This window comes from Dreissena polymorpha, chromosome 10 (genome assembly GCF_020536995.1).
Source record: "Dreissena polymorpha isolate Duluth1 chromosome 10, UMN_Dpol_1.0, whole genome shotgun sequence".
NCBI lineage: Eukaryota > Metazoa > Mollusca > Bivalvia > Myida > Dreissenidae > Dreissena > Dreissena polymorpha.
This window is the reverse complement of record NC_068364.1, coordinates 15555299-15571975: the sequence shown is the minus strand read 5'-3', so window position 1 is coordinate 15571975 and position 16677 is coordinate 15555299. Positions and strand designations below refer to the sequence as shown.

At 36.2% G+C, this 16677-nt stretch overlaps 1 protein-coding gene across 1 annotated transcript; it reads right to left on the bottom strand.

The window, feature by feature from the left end:
* Positions 1-14891: 14891 nt before the first annotated feature.
* On the bottom strand, positions 14892-16316 carry LOC127847709 (uncharacterized). The gene is made up of 3 exons (XM_052379786.1): positions 16150-16316; positions 15390-15519; positions 14892-15154 (listed from the first exon to the last, which is right to left on the bottom strand). Exons 1-3 carry the CDS (start codon positions 16204-16206, stop codon positions 14958-14960), a joined length of 384 nt encoding a protein of 127 aa, XP_052235746.1. The 5' UTR covers positions 16207-16316; the 3' UTR covers positions 14892-14957.
* Between the last annotated feature and the right edge of the window lie 361 nt (positions 16317-16677).

The following is a 16677-nucleotide window of genomic DNA, read 5'->3' as shown; positions in this document are numbered from 1 at the left end:
AACTCTTTGAGTTGCTTATACATATATGAAAAATGAAGATTTTAAATGGAATCACTTGAAGCTTCCCATTAGAGGTCCAAGTGACCTTGACCTTTGACATAGTGACCTGAACAAGTGCTGTCGCCATAGGATGACATATGCCCCCTATAAACGCTTTCATAGAAGCTATTGAAATGCAATAAATGACCCGTGACCTAGTTTTTGACCCGGCATAATCCATATTCGAACTTGACCTAGATAATGTCTAGATACAACTTCTGACCAAGTTTGGTAAAGATCGGATGACAATTGCTTGACTTATTGAGCGAAAACTAATCCGGGCGGACGGACTGACTGACGGACGGTGCGATTTTAATATGTCTCCAGAACGTATGTTCTGGGGGCATACAAATGATATGGCATGTAAGACTTATAAAAGAGCATCAACGTATGAATTCTGAAAGTTGTAGATGGAAGCACTTTTATTACATAGTCAATAATACAGTTGGCTATAACATATCACATTGACTTTGACTTTTTACCTAGGGACCCGTAAGAGGGTCTGACAAGTCATGTAAAGATCACCAAGTTGCATCTACATATGAAGTTTGATAGTTGTAGGTCGCAGCAATTCCATTCTGGAGCCAATGTTACAATTTTATTTAGAGGTCACAGTTACATTGACCTTTGAACTAATGACCCGAAAGATAGTTGTCGTTTAAAAGTCATTGAGGTTTATCTGCATATGATCTTTGAAGGTTGTATGTTTATGGGTTCACAACTTATTTATGAAAATAAAATCGGGACGTGCGGACAAAAATCAGGAAGTACTGACAAAGTAAATTTGAAATTTGACCTACTGTCCGGAAAAAGAGTCGACACGCAAAACTCATTGAGGTGAATCTACATATGACCTTTGAAGGTTGTTTGTTTATTGTTTAAAAAGTCATTCGTTCAAAACAAAATCGGGTCGTCCGGACAGGACGTACGGACAACAAATCGGGACGTACGGACGGGACGTGCTGGAATAGGGACGGACGGGACAAACATATTCTTTTAAGCCCCCCCAAACAGAGTCTGTGGGGGTATAAATGTAAGCGTGTTTGTAAAATACAAATTAGAGTTTTTTTTACAGGTAATCTTGCCGTAAGCAGGTTGTAATTTAAGTTTATGATAGCAAGTCTACAGAAATGGCCCACATGTTGACCTGTGTTTAATTCCACGAGTTAGACTTTGGCTCATAATAAAAGTACCTGGACGATATAATAATGTTTATTCGCTCAAAAATAAACTGTCTTATTCAACGCAAACGCTATTTTCCTAAGGGATCGCCGAAACCCAAACCCCAATTTTATAACCCATCCTACGCAGTCTACTCTAACACATAGACTCGTTCACTAAGTATAAAACCACTGCCCATGCAAATTGTCGTTCTTTTACTAGCTCCTCGCATCACAGGGTAGGTCGCGCTATGGTTTACACGTTTACATTCAACACCCACCCTCCCACTTAATTTTTTATTGTAACACGATGCTTGCCAGATTTTTGTTATATTCCAGTGTTGTCGAGAATTACGAGCTCAATTAGAAACCCACATCGTCATGGCTGGGACTTATAACAGCGTACGGCACACCGTCAGTCTGTCCAATGGTCTACTTAGTTCGGCCCCCGACGACAGGTTCCTGCGTAATTGACTGTACCAGTGTTATTGACTGTACCAGTGTTGCGAATTCGCTAGACTTTGATCAGTAATCTTTTGATAATATTGGTTGTTTTTGGGTACAGTTTTCCAGAGTTATTTTACATTCAGTGAAGTTTTATGTCTGGTTTTTACTCTGGCCTTGAAAACACCATTTTATGAATAGAAGTGATGTATAGGCATAGTTTCCACGAACACACTTCCCGCTTTTCACGGGGGATAGACATTATGTACTTAAATTTCCCGCCGTTCTCGGGGGAACCTGTATAATACAATTGAACCCAGCCTTGACAGTATTATGCCAAGCCTTTAAGATAATAAATTGCGTAGTTAAACTGTTTGACTTTTGTCGTTGAATAATGCCCTATAAATACCAAATGATGTGAACAAAAAGTTTGCTCGGCTGAATGCAGTTCAACGCTACTACCATGAATTTCCTAGAAATATGTTGTCATGTTTCCTTTGTCGTTTTGGATGCTGTATAAAAGAAATCACTCAAGTATAGCGACTCTCGTGATTATATCAGTACTCCTCTGAACTCAAAGCAAGCATTATTGTTCATTAACTGCAACACACTAAAAAAGCGTTTTTCATGCACCATAACTTTGCCATTGACATTGATATTTAGATTCGAACAATAGCAGCATACTAACCAGGAGATTCAAGTGGTTACCCCTTTGAAAGTAAGCTCCAACAATCATGTCGTATGCATAAACTCTGTACTGTGAATTTATAAATAAAAAAGTAAAAACAAGAGCCGTCACTGTTAAATGACAATGCCTCCGAAGGGTCTTTTGACCTTGGATTTAGCACCAGATGTGAAGGTAACTATTGATTAAAGTTGAAAAAAGTCAGCAGAAATTTAACGTTTATAGTCCTGAGAGATGTAGTGTCCAAAATTAAATAAATGTATTTGATTAAAAAGTCATGGTACAATTAATTATGAACAACATCTAAAAACTGGATAATTAGATTTTCAAGGTCAATTTCATTCAGAAATCAAGTTAAAATCAATATATGCATCAGCCATATAAAGATGGCTCGTTCAAGAAAGATGGTGTCGTGCCAAAAATGAAAATTAAAAGTAAATCCATTTACCTGTAAGAAAGATATTACCAATATTATAGTTAAAATAGGGTATCTTCATTGTCAATGTCATCCTACAGTCAATGTCATAAAATTAATTTTATTGAAAAGATCTTGTCTCAAGGGGTGTTGTGTTAAAATATAAAGTAAATCCATTAACCTGTAAGAAAGATATGGCCCGTGTTAAGAGTTTAAAAAAAATTGTACCTTCAAAGTCAATGTCATCCTGGGTTCAAGGTCATACATTAAAATGTCATCGAAACGATCTTGCCCCAAGGCCATATTAGCCAAGTATGACTTATAAGGAAATAATGACCAATGTTAAAGTTTTCAGACGGACTGACTGGCGGAATGACAGACGGACAGTTCAAAAACTGTAAGCCTCCGGAAACACTGCGATTATAAACAGATGTGTTAATACAATTAAATTTGTTGTAAGTAAATCAGGAATTTCTGGCGAAAATCCACGAGCATTATATCATATACACACTATACAGAGAAAGCGAAAAAAAATATGTTGATTTCATCCAAAGTAACAATAACGTACCTTTTTGCACAGTTTTACGAATTTATTAACTTTATTTATGATAGTTCGCTATAATGAAAAATATATTTACGTTATTATTTTTCGGCTTATGGGAAGCATTCATGATGCTAGTCATAGTTGAACAAAGTTCATGCTTGATCTTTATTTGACCCTTGTCGATCGCAGCTTGGTTTAGATGGGCCAAATAACCGTCTATGACCTTGAAAGTTATGCCATGATTATCTTTATTGTTTGTAAGACTTTAAAGAGGACAGTCAGTAATGTGTTATAATATTGATAAAAACACCATATACAGTACTTGCAGAGTAATGTTATTAAAACCCTGGTACCAATATAGTCTTAACAGCATAAAAAATAAGGGCACTGCATAACGGCTGCGACGCTCGGCTGCGGTTGCAGTTTTGAATAAAAGAAAGCTTGTTAATTTTTTTTTAAAGATGTAACAGTGACCTTGATCTTTGACCTGGTGATCCAAAAATGGGTGTGGCATGTAGAACGCATCAAGATGCAGCTACATATGAAGTTTCAAAGTTGAAGGTTAAAGCACTTTGATTTTAGAGCTTATGTTCAAATCCTTAACAAAATGTTAAGGTTTTAGCACGACGCGGACGGCGGACGACACGACGAGCTGGCTATGACAATACCTCGGGTTTTCTCCGAAAACAGCCGAGCTAAAAACCACTATGGCAGTTTTGCAAGTACAAAAATACTTCCTTTTGAAGTACGGGACTCATTTTCGTCATCGCTATGAACATGCCCGATCATAATATGTGGTTAGCCTTCACAAATATATTAAATGGTACAACCAAACTACCTGCTCTGTCAGCCATTCACCAATATCCAACGATCGAATGTCATTGTATGTTATGTTTACGTTATGGACCTTTCCCGCTATGTAGTCAGTGCCATCTGGCAAAGCCCATATTTTTTCTACCGCGTTTTTGGCTGCATAAATACAGCATCGGCGTTTGTCAAAACATTGACCTTATATTTGTAATAATTTATTGATTTTACATTTTGAAACAAGTTCGAAATACAACAGTCGCTCTCGAGACTTATTCTAGATTGAAGCAACCTCGAAGAGAGAGAGGGAGAAAAAAAGAGAGAGAGGTAAAGGATACGGAATATGTAAGGACATTAAATGAAAGTACCTTTCTGAAAGTCGATATCAAAGTTAAATTCATTTCATTCTTAAAGTTATCATCCCATTTCACTTTTTTGTCTGTTCTGTCCCGTTCACAATTTCCTGGCTCTGAAACAAATAAATGAAAGCATTATCAATAACGGAAAAGTATGTAGTTTCAATTCACAGTTCATTTTGAGGCGTTTTTTAAGTCTGATCGCATTTTCCAAACTTGTTAAACAACGACTTTATTTCACCCTTTTCTGCGTGTCAAATCAATAACGGCAGACTAAGAATGAATGTGGGGTCGTTTAAGCTTTAAAGTTAACATATTGAAATATTTGTTATTGCTTTAATTTTGTGTCTTGGTTACAAAATCAATACCAAACTAATAAGCTTCACATACTTAAGATCCGGAAATTATATGGCCATTACGCGGGGTACTCGAAAAAATAATGCGACCTGAACCATGACTCCTTTACTTTAAGATCAAATGGAATATACCATACATCAAAATAAGTGGCAGCATTTCAGCTCAGCGAGTCGATAGTTCATATACTGCATTATTTTACTTGATTTTGGTATAGTTAAGTTAATGGAGTCCTTGGATGTTTGTTTACATTAAAACACTGGCTCTTTTCTGTGTAATTTTTAGGTACTTTTTTCTTACAATTATAGAGACGCATAAGTATTATAGCAGCTTCTTAAATTTAATAAGTAAGAAGTTCGTCAAATTAAATAAAAAAAATGTTTATATGATCATGTATAGTAGGCTTATATTGAACTCATAAGCAATACCGTTCTATGTGATTTCAGTCGCCGGGCTTTTCTTTCCTCAAGTACTCAAAGACAGTTTCGGTCGCTTACCTCTCTTTTTAGCTGTAAAAATAATTAAAAAATTCGTTAAAAGTTAAGAAATATATTTGAAATTGTGTGTTAAAGATTGTATGAAGACATTTTTACAGCTGTTAAAAGTACGTGAATCCCGAAGGGTTTCTCGTTATAACATTCCTGGTGTTTTTCAGACAACCATGCAAAACAAAAATATCTAATAAATGCGTAATATTTACATTTAAAATAGATGGAACTTACAAATGGTTTAAGTTCAATTTTATGTAAAAACAGCTATTTTATTTAATTATTGGCGCAATTTTTCTAACTTCATAAACAGTCACAGAAATATAAATACCTTTTACAAATGTTATCATATAGTATTTTGGTTACTAACATGATCTGAGTGCAATTCGTGTATCAAGAATACGCAACAATTCATAGCTCTGCCCCGGGGTCTCATATTTTTCATCAAAGAACAAAACATATTTTGATTCAATAGTTTAACATAGACTAGTGCACAGGAAAGTCAAATGTTATAATTTGAAAATACATAACATAAGACAGAGCAGAATACCTCGGCACATTACCTACTTCATTTAAACTGGTGTATGCGTCTTCTGAATTTTAATCCTGTAATGTTTCCTTCATTTAATTCAAAACATTCGATAGGTGAAAATTAGCTCTTGATTATATTTTACCTTTCGGAGCATACCTGGTATAGCATATTCGGACGGGTTCTCCTTTGAACTTTCATCATCGACAAACGGCGTTTCTGAAATGAATTTGGAAAATATGCATGTTTCATCGAGAAAACTGTATATATAAACGTACAATATAATGAAAATTTGAGCACCTACCACAGGAATTGCTTACTCAGTCACTATATCGAATAATATAATAATTTAACTTTTGCTGTAGTGCATATTTGTTCAATACAGAAATAGATTTGTGTTTGAGGAGTGACTGCTGACATTTGATAAGCCCGCATATGTAAAGAGACGGTAACACTAATTTTGTTAAAATATGCATTAAAGAGCAAATCTTTGTTCTACATGATCGTATCTGTCTTGGCGACACCCTGTTTGTGTCTTTTGCGCTTCGGAAGTTCAGTCTTACAAGTCCTCTTACTTTCAGTTTTCTCCAACAAAAGTACACCACTCTTTGGACATGCTTATGTCATCTGTTCCACTACGCTACTCAATGTTTCCCTTACACCCTCAATACATTCTTTTGATTGGATCAGGAAACTGAGATTGTGAATTGTGCTTAGCAGTTCTCGAACTTTTTTTGAACTTGCCTCTATTCCTGTTAATAGCGAAGAGGATGGAGGTTCGCAGTGTAGCTTAATATCAGTTTGTTCTACCTCTCCTAGTCCTTCCATGGATATTTCTTCATTTAGGAAACACGGAAGAGTGTTTTCAGATTTGTTGAAGAGGTCACCGTCCAGGTTGAAAATAGGGTTCACAGTGTAGAGATCGTACAGCGAAGAAATAGACACGTCATCAAAATGACGAAATATTGCTGCAAAATGCTTACAGGGCATATGGGTCTTCCGGAAGGGTCTGTACTCACATGATGGCATTGTCGCTTCCGTTCCGAGACAAATCGGGTTTGCTTTCGCACCTGATCTGACAATGAATGATATCTCGTCCAGATGCGTGATATAATCAGCTGTGATTGATAACGCTTTAGTCTCAACCTCCTTCATATGCTGCACCAGCTGAAATGGTCTATGCTGAAGGGAGACAGGCACGTGCTCAACTGCTTTCCTCCATCCACGAGACATTGTAATGTTTGCTTTGAGGTACCTTAAAAGTAAAGGTTTTACAACTAATTTATAAGCAAATTATGTTTTTGAACAAACGCTTATACGTGTTATTTGCTAAACTAACCAAAACTAGATGGAGTAACAAAGCAATTCGTCATTATACTAAGAAAAATTTCGTTTATATGCACAGCAACAACACAAATATTGTCAAATTTACAAAATTTATGTTAACTTAAAATCCCATGGGCGTTATAATAATGTGGCGGGATAAGTTCCTTTTTGCCGCAAATTCGGTCCTTCAGAAAACATTGGACAATATGGTGTATTTCAAAAAGTCCCTATAATAACGTTTTGATGTATGAACGTTTAACGGTGCTACAATTCACTTCCAACTAACTTTAGACTTTGAAGTATATGCTGTTTTAAGGTCGCTTAGGTCGATATTCGCAATTTTCGGTAAATGCGAAATCATAAAAATAAAGATATCTTTTAAAATACTGGGGATACATATGTAGAAATATTTTGAACAGGTATGTAAACACGGTATACCTTAACAACAATATAGTTTCTCACGTGACGTATTATACCCAAAATAGTTCAAATAAGATATTCCCTTCGACCAGCATTTTTTTAACAAGCCGCAAAATGTTATCTTTCTCCATATCATAACAATAGTCAATGCATAGTATTATATTGTTTACATATAAAACATGCTCTTAATGTTGTTATATGTTCACTACAACAGTCAAGACATGGCATTCCATTGTTAACATATGGAACATGCTCTGCCTGTTGTTATATGTTCATTACAACAGTCTAGGCATGGTACGCTATTATCAACTTATACAACATGCTCTGCCTGTTGTTAAACGTTCATGAGAACAGGCAATGCAAAATAATATCTTGGCAACATATAGAACATGCTTTTCCTGTTGTTACATGTTTATTACAACAGCAAAGGCATGGTAATCTATCATCAACATATGGAACATGCTCCGCCTGTTGTTATGCGTTCATAGCAATAGTCGATGCATAGTTTTATATTGTTTACATATAGAACATGCTCTTAATGTTGTTATATGTTCATGACAACAGTCAAAACATGACATTCCATTGTTAACATATTGAACATGCTCTGCCTGTTGCTATATGTTCAATACAACATACTAGGCATGGTACGCTATTATCAACTTATACAACATGCTCTGCCTGTTGTTATATGTTCATGACAACACGGTAAAGGCACGGTTTCCTATTGTCAACATATAAAACATGCTCCGCTCGTTGTTATGCGTTCATATCAACAGGCCATGCATTGTATTATATTATTTACATATAGAAAATTCTCTTACTGTTGTTATATATTCATGACAGCAGTCAAGGCAGGGTATTCTATTGCTGCCATATAGACCATGCTACGCCTGTTGTTATATGTTCATTACAACAGTCAAGACATGGTATTCCATTGTTAACATATAGAACATGCTCTGCCTGTTGTTATATGTTCATTATAGCAGTCCTAGGCATGGTACGCTATTATCAACTTATACAACATGCTCTGCCTGTTGTTATATGGTCATGACAACACGGTAAAGGCACGGTTTCCTATTGTCAACATATAACACATGCTCTGCCTGTTGTTAAACGTTCATGAGAACAGGCAATGCAGAATATTATATTGTCAACATATAGAACATGCTTTTCCTGTTGTTACATGTTTATTACAACATCAAAGGCATGGTAATCTATCATCAACATATGGAACATGCTCCGCCTGTTGTTATGCGTTTATAACAATAGTCAATGCATAGTTTTATATTGTTTACATATACAATATGCTCTTAATGTTGTAATATGTTCATGACAACAGTCAAGACATGGTATTCCATTGTTAACATATAGAACATGCTCTGCCTGTTGTTATATGTTCATAACAACTATCTAGGCATGGAAAGCTATTATCAACTTATACAACATGCTCTGCCTGTTGTTATATGTTCATGACAACGGTAAAGGCACGGTTTCCTATTGTCAACATATAAAACATGCTCCGCCTGTTGTTATGCGTTCATAACAACAGGCCATGCACAGTATTATATTGTTTACATGTAGAACATTTTCTTACTGTTGTTATATATTCATGACAGCGGTCAAGGCAGGGTATTCCATTGCTGCCATATAGACCATGCTACGCCTGTTGTTATATGTTCATTACAACAGTCAAGAAATGGTATTCCATTGTTAACATATAGAACATGCTCTGCCTGTTGTTATATGTTTATAACAACAGTCTAGGCATGGTACGCTATTATCAACTTATACAACATGCTCTGCCTGTTGTTATATGTTTATTACAACAGTCTATGCATGGTACACTATTATCAACTTATACAACATACTCTACCTGTTGTTATATGTTCATGACAACGGTAAAGGCACGGTTTCCTATTGTCAACATATAAAACATGCTCCGCCTGTTGTTATGCGTTCATAACAATAGGCAATGCATAGTATTATATTGTTTACATACAGAACATTATCTTACTGTTGTTATATATTCATGACAGCAGTCAAGGCAGGGTATTCTATTGCTGCCATATAGACCATGCTACGCCTGTTGTTATATGTTCATTACAACAGTCAAGACATGGTATTCCTTTGTTAACATATAGAACATGCTTTGCCTGTTGTTATATGTTCACTACAACAGTCCTAGGCATGGTACGCTATTATCAACTTATACAACATGCTCTGCTTGTTGTTATATGCGGATGACAACACGGTAAATGCACGGTTTTCTATTGTCAACATATAAAACATGCTCTGCCTGTTGTTATACGTTCATTAGAACAGGCAAGGCAGAATATTATATTGTCAACATATATAACATGGTTTTCCTGTTGTTACATGTTTATTACAACAGCCAAGGCATGGTAATTTATCATCAACATATGGAACATTCTCCGCCTGTTGTTATGCGTTCATAACAACAGACAATGCAGAGTATTCTATGGTTATCATATAAAACATGATTTTAATGTTGTAATATGTTTATGACAACTGTCAAGGCAGGATATTTTATTGTTGCCATATAGACCATGCCACGCCTGTTGATATATGTTCATGACAACAGTCAATACATGGTATTCTATTGTCATCATATAGAACCTGCTCTGCATGTTGTTACACGCTCATAACAACAGCAAAGGCGTGGCTTTTATTATCAACATATAGCATTTAATAAAATAATCCTCTACCTGCTAGTTGACATTGATGACATCAGTTCATGTAGATGGTATTCTATTCTCAAAGCACAGACAATGATATTTCTGTTGTTATTTCGCTCATAACAGCATTCGAAGAATCATAGTACATTGAAATCAATTTCTCTATAATTTTAACCAGTCACATTCTACATAATATCTTTTATTTTAGAATGAACGAAAACTGATGGTGGCAAGTATAATAGAGGTACTGGTAATTCTTGATAGCGAGTAGTATCTCGAAGTTTTTAAACATTTTCCTTTATGATAGCAATATGTTCTACTAAATAATCACACACGATGTTATCAAGTCATGTTGATGTATCTTATGTTTGTTTTTTGGATAGTAACATAGTGTGAAAATCTTGCGACGTTTTGCTAAATTGACATAAATGTTACGTCGTCGCCGGGGCCATGTTCATTTTGGTTATGCGAATGGATGCTTAGTTTTCATGATTAAGTTCAGTCACAAATTATTTTAAAAGGCACCATTTTCATGCACCAATCTACGATTTAATAGTGTTACAAGTTACTTAATGGCATCAATTTGCTTAAAACATATGTTCAAAACTGATTCCCGCAATACTACTTGTACGTTTGTTTAATTTCAGCGTTTTTTGATCATTTTTAAATGTTAAATACCTTTAAACTACCAGATATAGTTATATCATAATATACAGTTATCAACATGCATCATACATTTATAATTACCTGAAAAATCAAAACTCCCAAAATTCTTCGATGACCGCACTTGTACAAACGATGTGCATGTTCAATATTCAAACTCATAAGTTATATCTTCACAGTCGCTTAAAGATAGACAACTTCCGAAAAAACTGTTTTCTTTCCATAAGAAAAGTTCATTGCACGCTGTTTCCATCGCGCGAAAATGCAACCAATACCATGTGCATTTCACACAGCTAAAAATAAACCAGGCTATACTTTGACCGCTTTATTTATAAACATAAATTTCCAGAATCTATTTAAAGTACCTCGTTGACGCATGCGCATAACATTACCATGCCTCGCCCGTTGTAGTTGTCCGCCTCCCTCGAAAAGACGACAAGAATAATCGCTTATTTTAAACATCGTATAGAGAAAAAAAGTTGTTTGACTACGAATGGGAAGAGTACACCCGCTTTAATTATAAGCGTATTGAATTGGAGATCAGGAATGGACTGCAGCGACAAATTTGATCGAAGAAAACTCTTCATCGAATAGTTTGGAGACGCCATTTTGGAGATGTGTATTGAAATTGACATTTTGATGATGGTGTCAATATTGACATAAGTGTGTTAAATCGTGTGTTTAAATAGTTGAGGATTGGCAAACAGTTATCATTTGTCTTGACTTTCTGTGCAACACTTGCGAGTGCAATGACTATATCGATATTTAAGATTTATTGCCCCATTGATTGCGTCATTTATCTTCTGTAGTGCGGGCTGTGGTGATTTTTAAAAAAATAACGTTTTTGTGATTTATGACTTTAAACTAGAATAAAATATGTACGTTCTTGGTATCAAATGATTTGTTTTGTTGAACCTGATTCATGTTGATAGAAATTGTTGACTTTACTGCATATCCCACGTTACTCCAAACATTGACGGATATAAGAACTTCCTATTGTCCATGATATAAAAAAAATATCAGGCAACGTAATATCAGGCAGATATCAATGCGCTGGTATGATAAAATGTTTAATAGGAGATGCTTTGTTGTTAACTACTATGTCAGTATCCCACAGACATTGAGCCCTAACATGTATGATGCATTGGCTGCTTTCCACCCAGGAGCTAACGTCCAAAGAGCACACTTTGGTCCTGCATTCCCGGGTTGGAATTGTCTGTATCTTTGGATGTAAGAAAAACTAAACTCTGCAATTGTCATCATTTGTTTCTTGACATTTGTTAAAACAAATCGAAACATTGCAAAGAAAGCAGGATCCCCACGTGACGATTCAACACTGGCGGTGGGATGACTTCGACCACAAGCTCCGTGTTATTAAGCATTGCGTTCTTTTGACCAGGATTTGTCCCCAGATACGGGACCATTTAATTGGTGGCGCACGCTGACAGTAATTTAGAAGAACTGTATGGTGGAGGGCATATCTTTATTTACGGAACAATGAATAATCTGAATAGTCTGAATACTGTGAATTTTAGAGTGTCTTATACCTCTGTACAACGAATCGTACGGCGATGCTCCGCTAAGAGTTTGGGAAACCCCGTCCGACGGAGCGTGTCCCTTGACTTTCCATTACGCGTACAGCTGTACACGGACAGCGGGTGTTGGGATACACACACGTCTCTTGCTCTTGATGTAACAGGGATCGGTGGACATAGAGAACTCATTATACGAAGAAAAAACCGATAACTCCTTGGATATTCCGCTGTTAACAACACTTTACAGATTCAAGCTAATCGATGTCGTATTATTTCATGTGATTCAATAAACCCACAAAGTTCATAAATTAAATCTTAACTAAATATTTTTAATAATTAAGCATCATAAGTATATAAATGTTGTCTCCTAAGTTTCCGTTCAAGTACAGAATAGTTCAAGACTTATTTCTGTTTCATTATTGTGCCACAACCGTTTTTTATCTCGCGCATGTTGGTGTGAGTGTAATGCTCGCTCCTTATGGTGACTTTTTATATCGCGCATTCTGGTGTGCGTGTAATGCTCGCTCCTTATGGTGACTTTTTATCTCGCGCATTATGGTGTGCGTGTAATGCTCGCTTCTTATGGCGACTTTTTATCTCGCGCATTATGGTATGCGTGTAATGCTCGCTCCTTATGGTGACTTTTTATATCGCGCATTATGGTGTGCGTGTAATGCTCGCTCCTTATGCTCCTTATGGTGACTTTTATCTCGCGCATTTTGGTGTGCGTGTAATGCTCGCTCCTTATACAACCGATTGTTATCTCGCACATTATGGTGTGGGTGTAATGCTCGCTCCTTATACAATCGATTGTTATCTCGCGCATTATGGTGTGCGTGTAATGCTAGCTCCTTATACAACCGATTGTTATCTCGCGCATTATGGTGTGCGTGTAATACTCGCTCCATATACCACCGATTGTTATCTCACGCATTATGGTGTGTGTGTAATGCTCGCTCCTTATACAACCGATTGTTATCTCACGCATTATGGTGTGTGTGTGTAATGCTCGCTCCTTATACAACCGATTGTTATCTCACGCATTATGGTGTGTGTGTAATGCTCGCTCCTTATACAACCGATTGCTATTTCACGCATATGGTGTGCGTGCAATGCTCGCTCCTTATACAACCGATTTTAATCTCGCATATGGTGTGCGTGCAATGCTCGCTCCTTATACAACCGATTGTAATCTCGCTCTTTATGGTGTGCGTGTAATGCTCGCTCCTTATACAACCGATTGTTATCTCGCGCATTATGGTGTGCGTGTAATGCTCGCTTCTTATACAACCGATTGTTATCTCGCGCATTATGGTGTGCGTGTAATGCTCGCTCCTTATGGTGACTTAAGTAAATATTCCCCATACCGCTATGTGGTATTGGTTGCAAATTAACAGGCTTTTGAGTTTGTTTGTCAAAATAAATTAGATAAGAGCGCCGAACACGTAAACTTTGTTTTTCTGTTTAATTGTTTTAATTATTAACTCGATGGGGAAAGATATGAATATTGGATGGTAAATTAAATGTCTGTTTTTGTATTGTGTTTCCAACACCAAGTTATTGTTTATTTCAGTTTCTCCGTAAGACCATTACCGTCTTTCACGCGTTGGTTGAGAATCGCTCGTTCAGAGATACGAAATGTAGCAAGCCGGCTTCAGAACTAAGACAATTGTTTTGTTTAAATACCTTTTGGAAACATTTTTATCAGAACTATAATGCTCATATTATCTCTCCTTATTTAATTGATCGAGTGCGGATCACTAGACAAGTTGCTTTATGGTTCCACTCCTTGCATCACGATTATTAATTTCTTTAATAAACAATGTAAAATGTAAATGTGGGGTATTCAATTTCAGCAAGAAAATAAGTCATCAAATAAATAATATTTATAATAAGATAATAAAATTGCAGGAGTTTGTGAAATTTCTTCAACCCCCCCCCCCCGGATTAGTAAATGTGTTCTCATCCAGAGAATGGAAACGAGAATGGTTTCTGGTAATGTTTTCTAAGTTTCACTTATGCTCACCTTTGCTTGGTGCGAGTTCGGTAAACGAAACCGCTACGATATACTCAATCTTACATAACCGTCCTCAATTAAAGACCATTATCATGGTATACACTTCGAAACCTCTACGACGTCCTCAACCTTCCATAACCGTCCTTAATTGGAGACCGTTATCGTGATATACACTTTCAATATGTTGAATCAATTGGTCAGATGAATATTTAGTAATATTCAACAAATCACTATAGCGAAAATGTTTGAGCGTGGAAGGTTGATATCGAAATAAAAACTACAATAACAAATGGATAGAACAAGTTATAAGATGACGTTTATTACAAACAGAGACGTTGCTCTACGGAAGCAGAGTTATGTAGTTGTATTTTTATTTTAAGTTAATCAGAAATGAATAAGAGATTTCATAACAGTTTGCATTATTTCGTGTTTATTCATGTTTTCAGAACAACAATTATACGAAAGAAATGATATAAGATTCACGGACTGTGTGCCACGCACTTATAGAATCCGGGTCCTTTATAGTAGATGGTTCGGGCTTGAATTTGGTACTCTGAGCTCCTGGCCCTCACGGGTACAAACTGACAGGAAGTACCCGGTTTACAGCCGCAGTGACCGTTCAGTGTCTCCAAAGAGTCGCAGTAACTGTTGGCAACGTGGTAATTCTCGCAAACACCTGACAACCAATAATGTGCTTAAATAAATTTTGCGTTTGAATTATTTTTCTAACGTAAAAATAAGTTTCGCCATTTTTTTGTTATTAGTCTTATAATTCAGCAACGGAAGTTTCGCTTAGTTCATGATATTATGATCGAGAGATAACGTGTGCTAATCCGAAAATAATCAAGTAGGCAATGCTTTCTATTCGGTGCGGCACGAGAATTTATGAAAAAAATTGTTTCATTAAGTACCGTAGTCACTGGTAGTGGGCATGATGGCCGGAAGTATAGACTGGCGTTTCTTGCTGACCACTTCAAACGCGGGCTTGATGAAGCAGCATTGCCCAGTACCGCAATCGCTATCCACCATGCAAATCGTGGCCTATAAGATTAAAAAAATAAAGGGATAGTTACCGATTATAAACAGATGGTTTCATCTGCCATACACGCATATGGATTAATGAATTGTTTAAGTCTTTAATTATGTTAGGAACAAAAACAGCCTGCTTGCTCATAGTACACTCATGCCATAAAGTTAGTTTTATACTTACAGTTGTTCACGTACTGCATAGATAAATATTGAAATTACAAAGGCACTCAGAAACAAAGCGCTTCAAATGTGTAACTGTCAATTGTTTTCAGGTAGATAATTAACGATATTGATAGCGATGGTAACTGAACAACATTAGCATGACAGGTTCTTGCGAGAATACAATTTGAGCTTGACGACTATTTTAATTTGAACTGGTATGACATCTTAGGTCAAAATTTTGTTATATTACAAGTTGAGCTATACACTGTTATAATCCCTAGTCTAATATCCACATATATTAACAGTTCTGCGTCGATTGGAATGAAAACGCTTTTCTTAGAAATAACATAACATTACGGACATTTTAATAATCAATGCTTTACTTTCGAGTAAAATAAAACAAAAACATCGAAACACGTGCAGTAAAACCAGTTATTGTGTTATGCCTTATTTATAGAAGATTGTTTACAATAATGTTACCTGGGTACCGGTAACTCCGAAAATGGCTGTTGCAAAAAATACTAAAGCTGTGTTCATGTCGTGTGTTGTAAGTAATTTCTCTTCCGCTGTTAAATGTAAGGTTCAAATTAAGGACTTGTAATGTTCTTTATATAGGTTTCGATTAAAGATAAGATATTGAGTTCATGCCCGATGAGTAGCGGAATGATGAAGTGCATGATATGCTGTCCGGGTTTTAGATGAGTACGTTTTGTTTACATCACACGTTCCTTGATATCGTGTTTACATCAGTGCTTGGGTTGGCGGGGTGAGTTCGTTAATAGGCGCTCGTTAAAGGACGTGGCGTGACGGGGATCTTTAAATTGATCTTTAATTATGTCAAAGTTGTTTATGTTTATTTGCATATATCAATTCCTGCACGTACACATAAACACGCAGGAGTGATTTCTATTGTCAGGAAAATAAATATATGATTATAATGGGAGAAAATGCTAATGTTTTGTCGAAATAATACAAAAGGTGGATAGATGATATAAAAGCAAAATAACG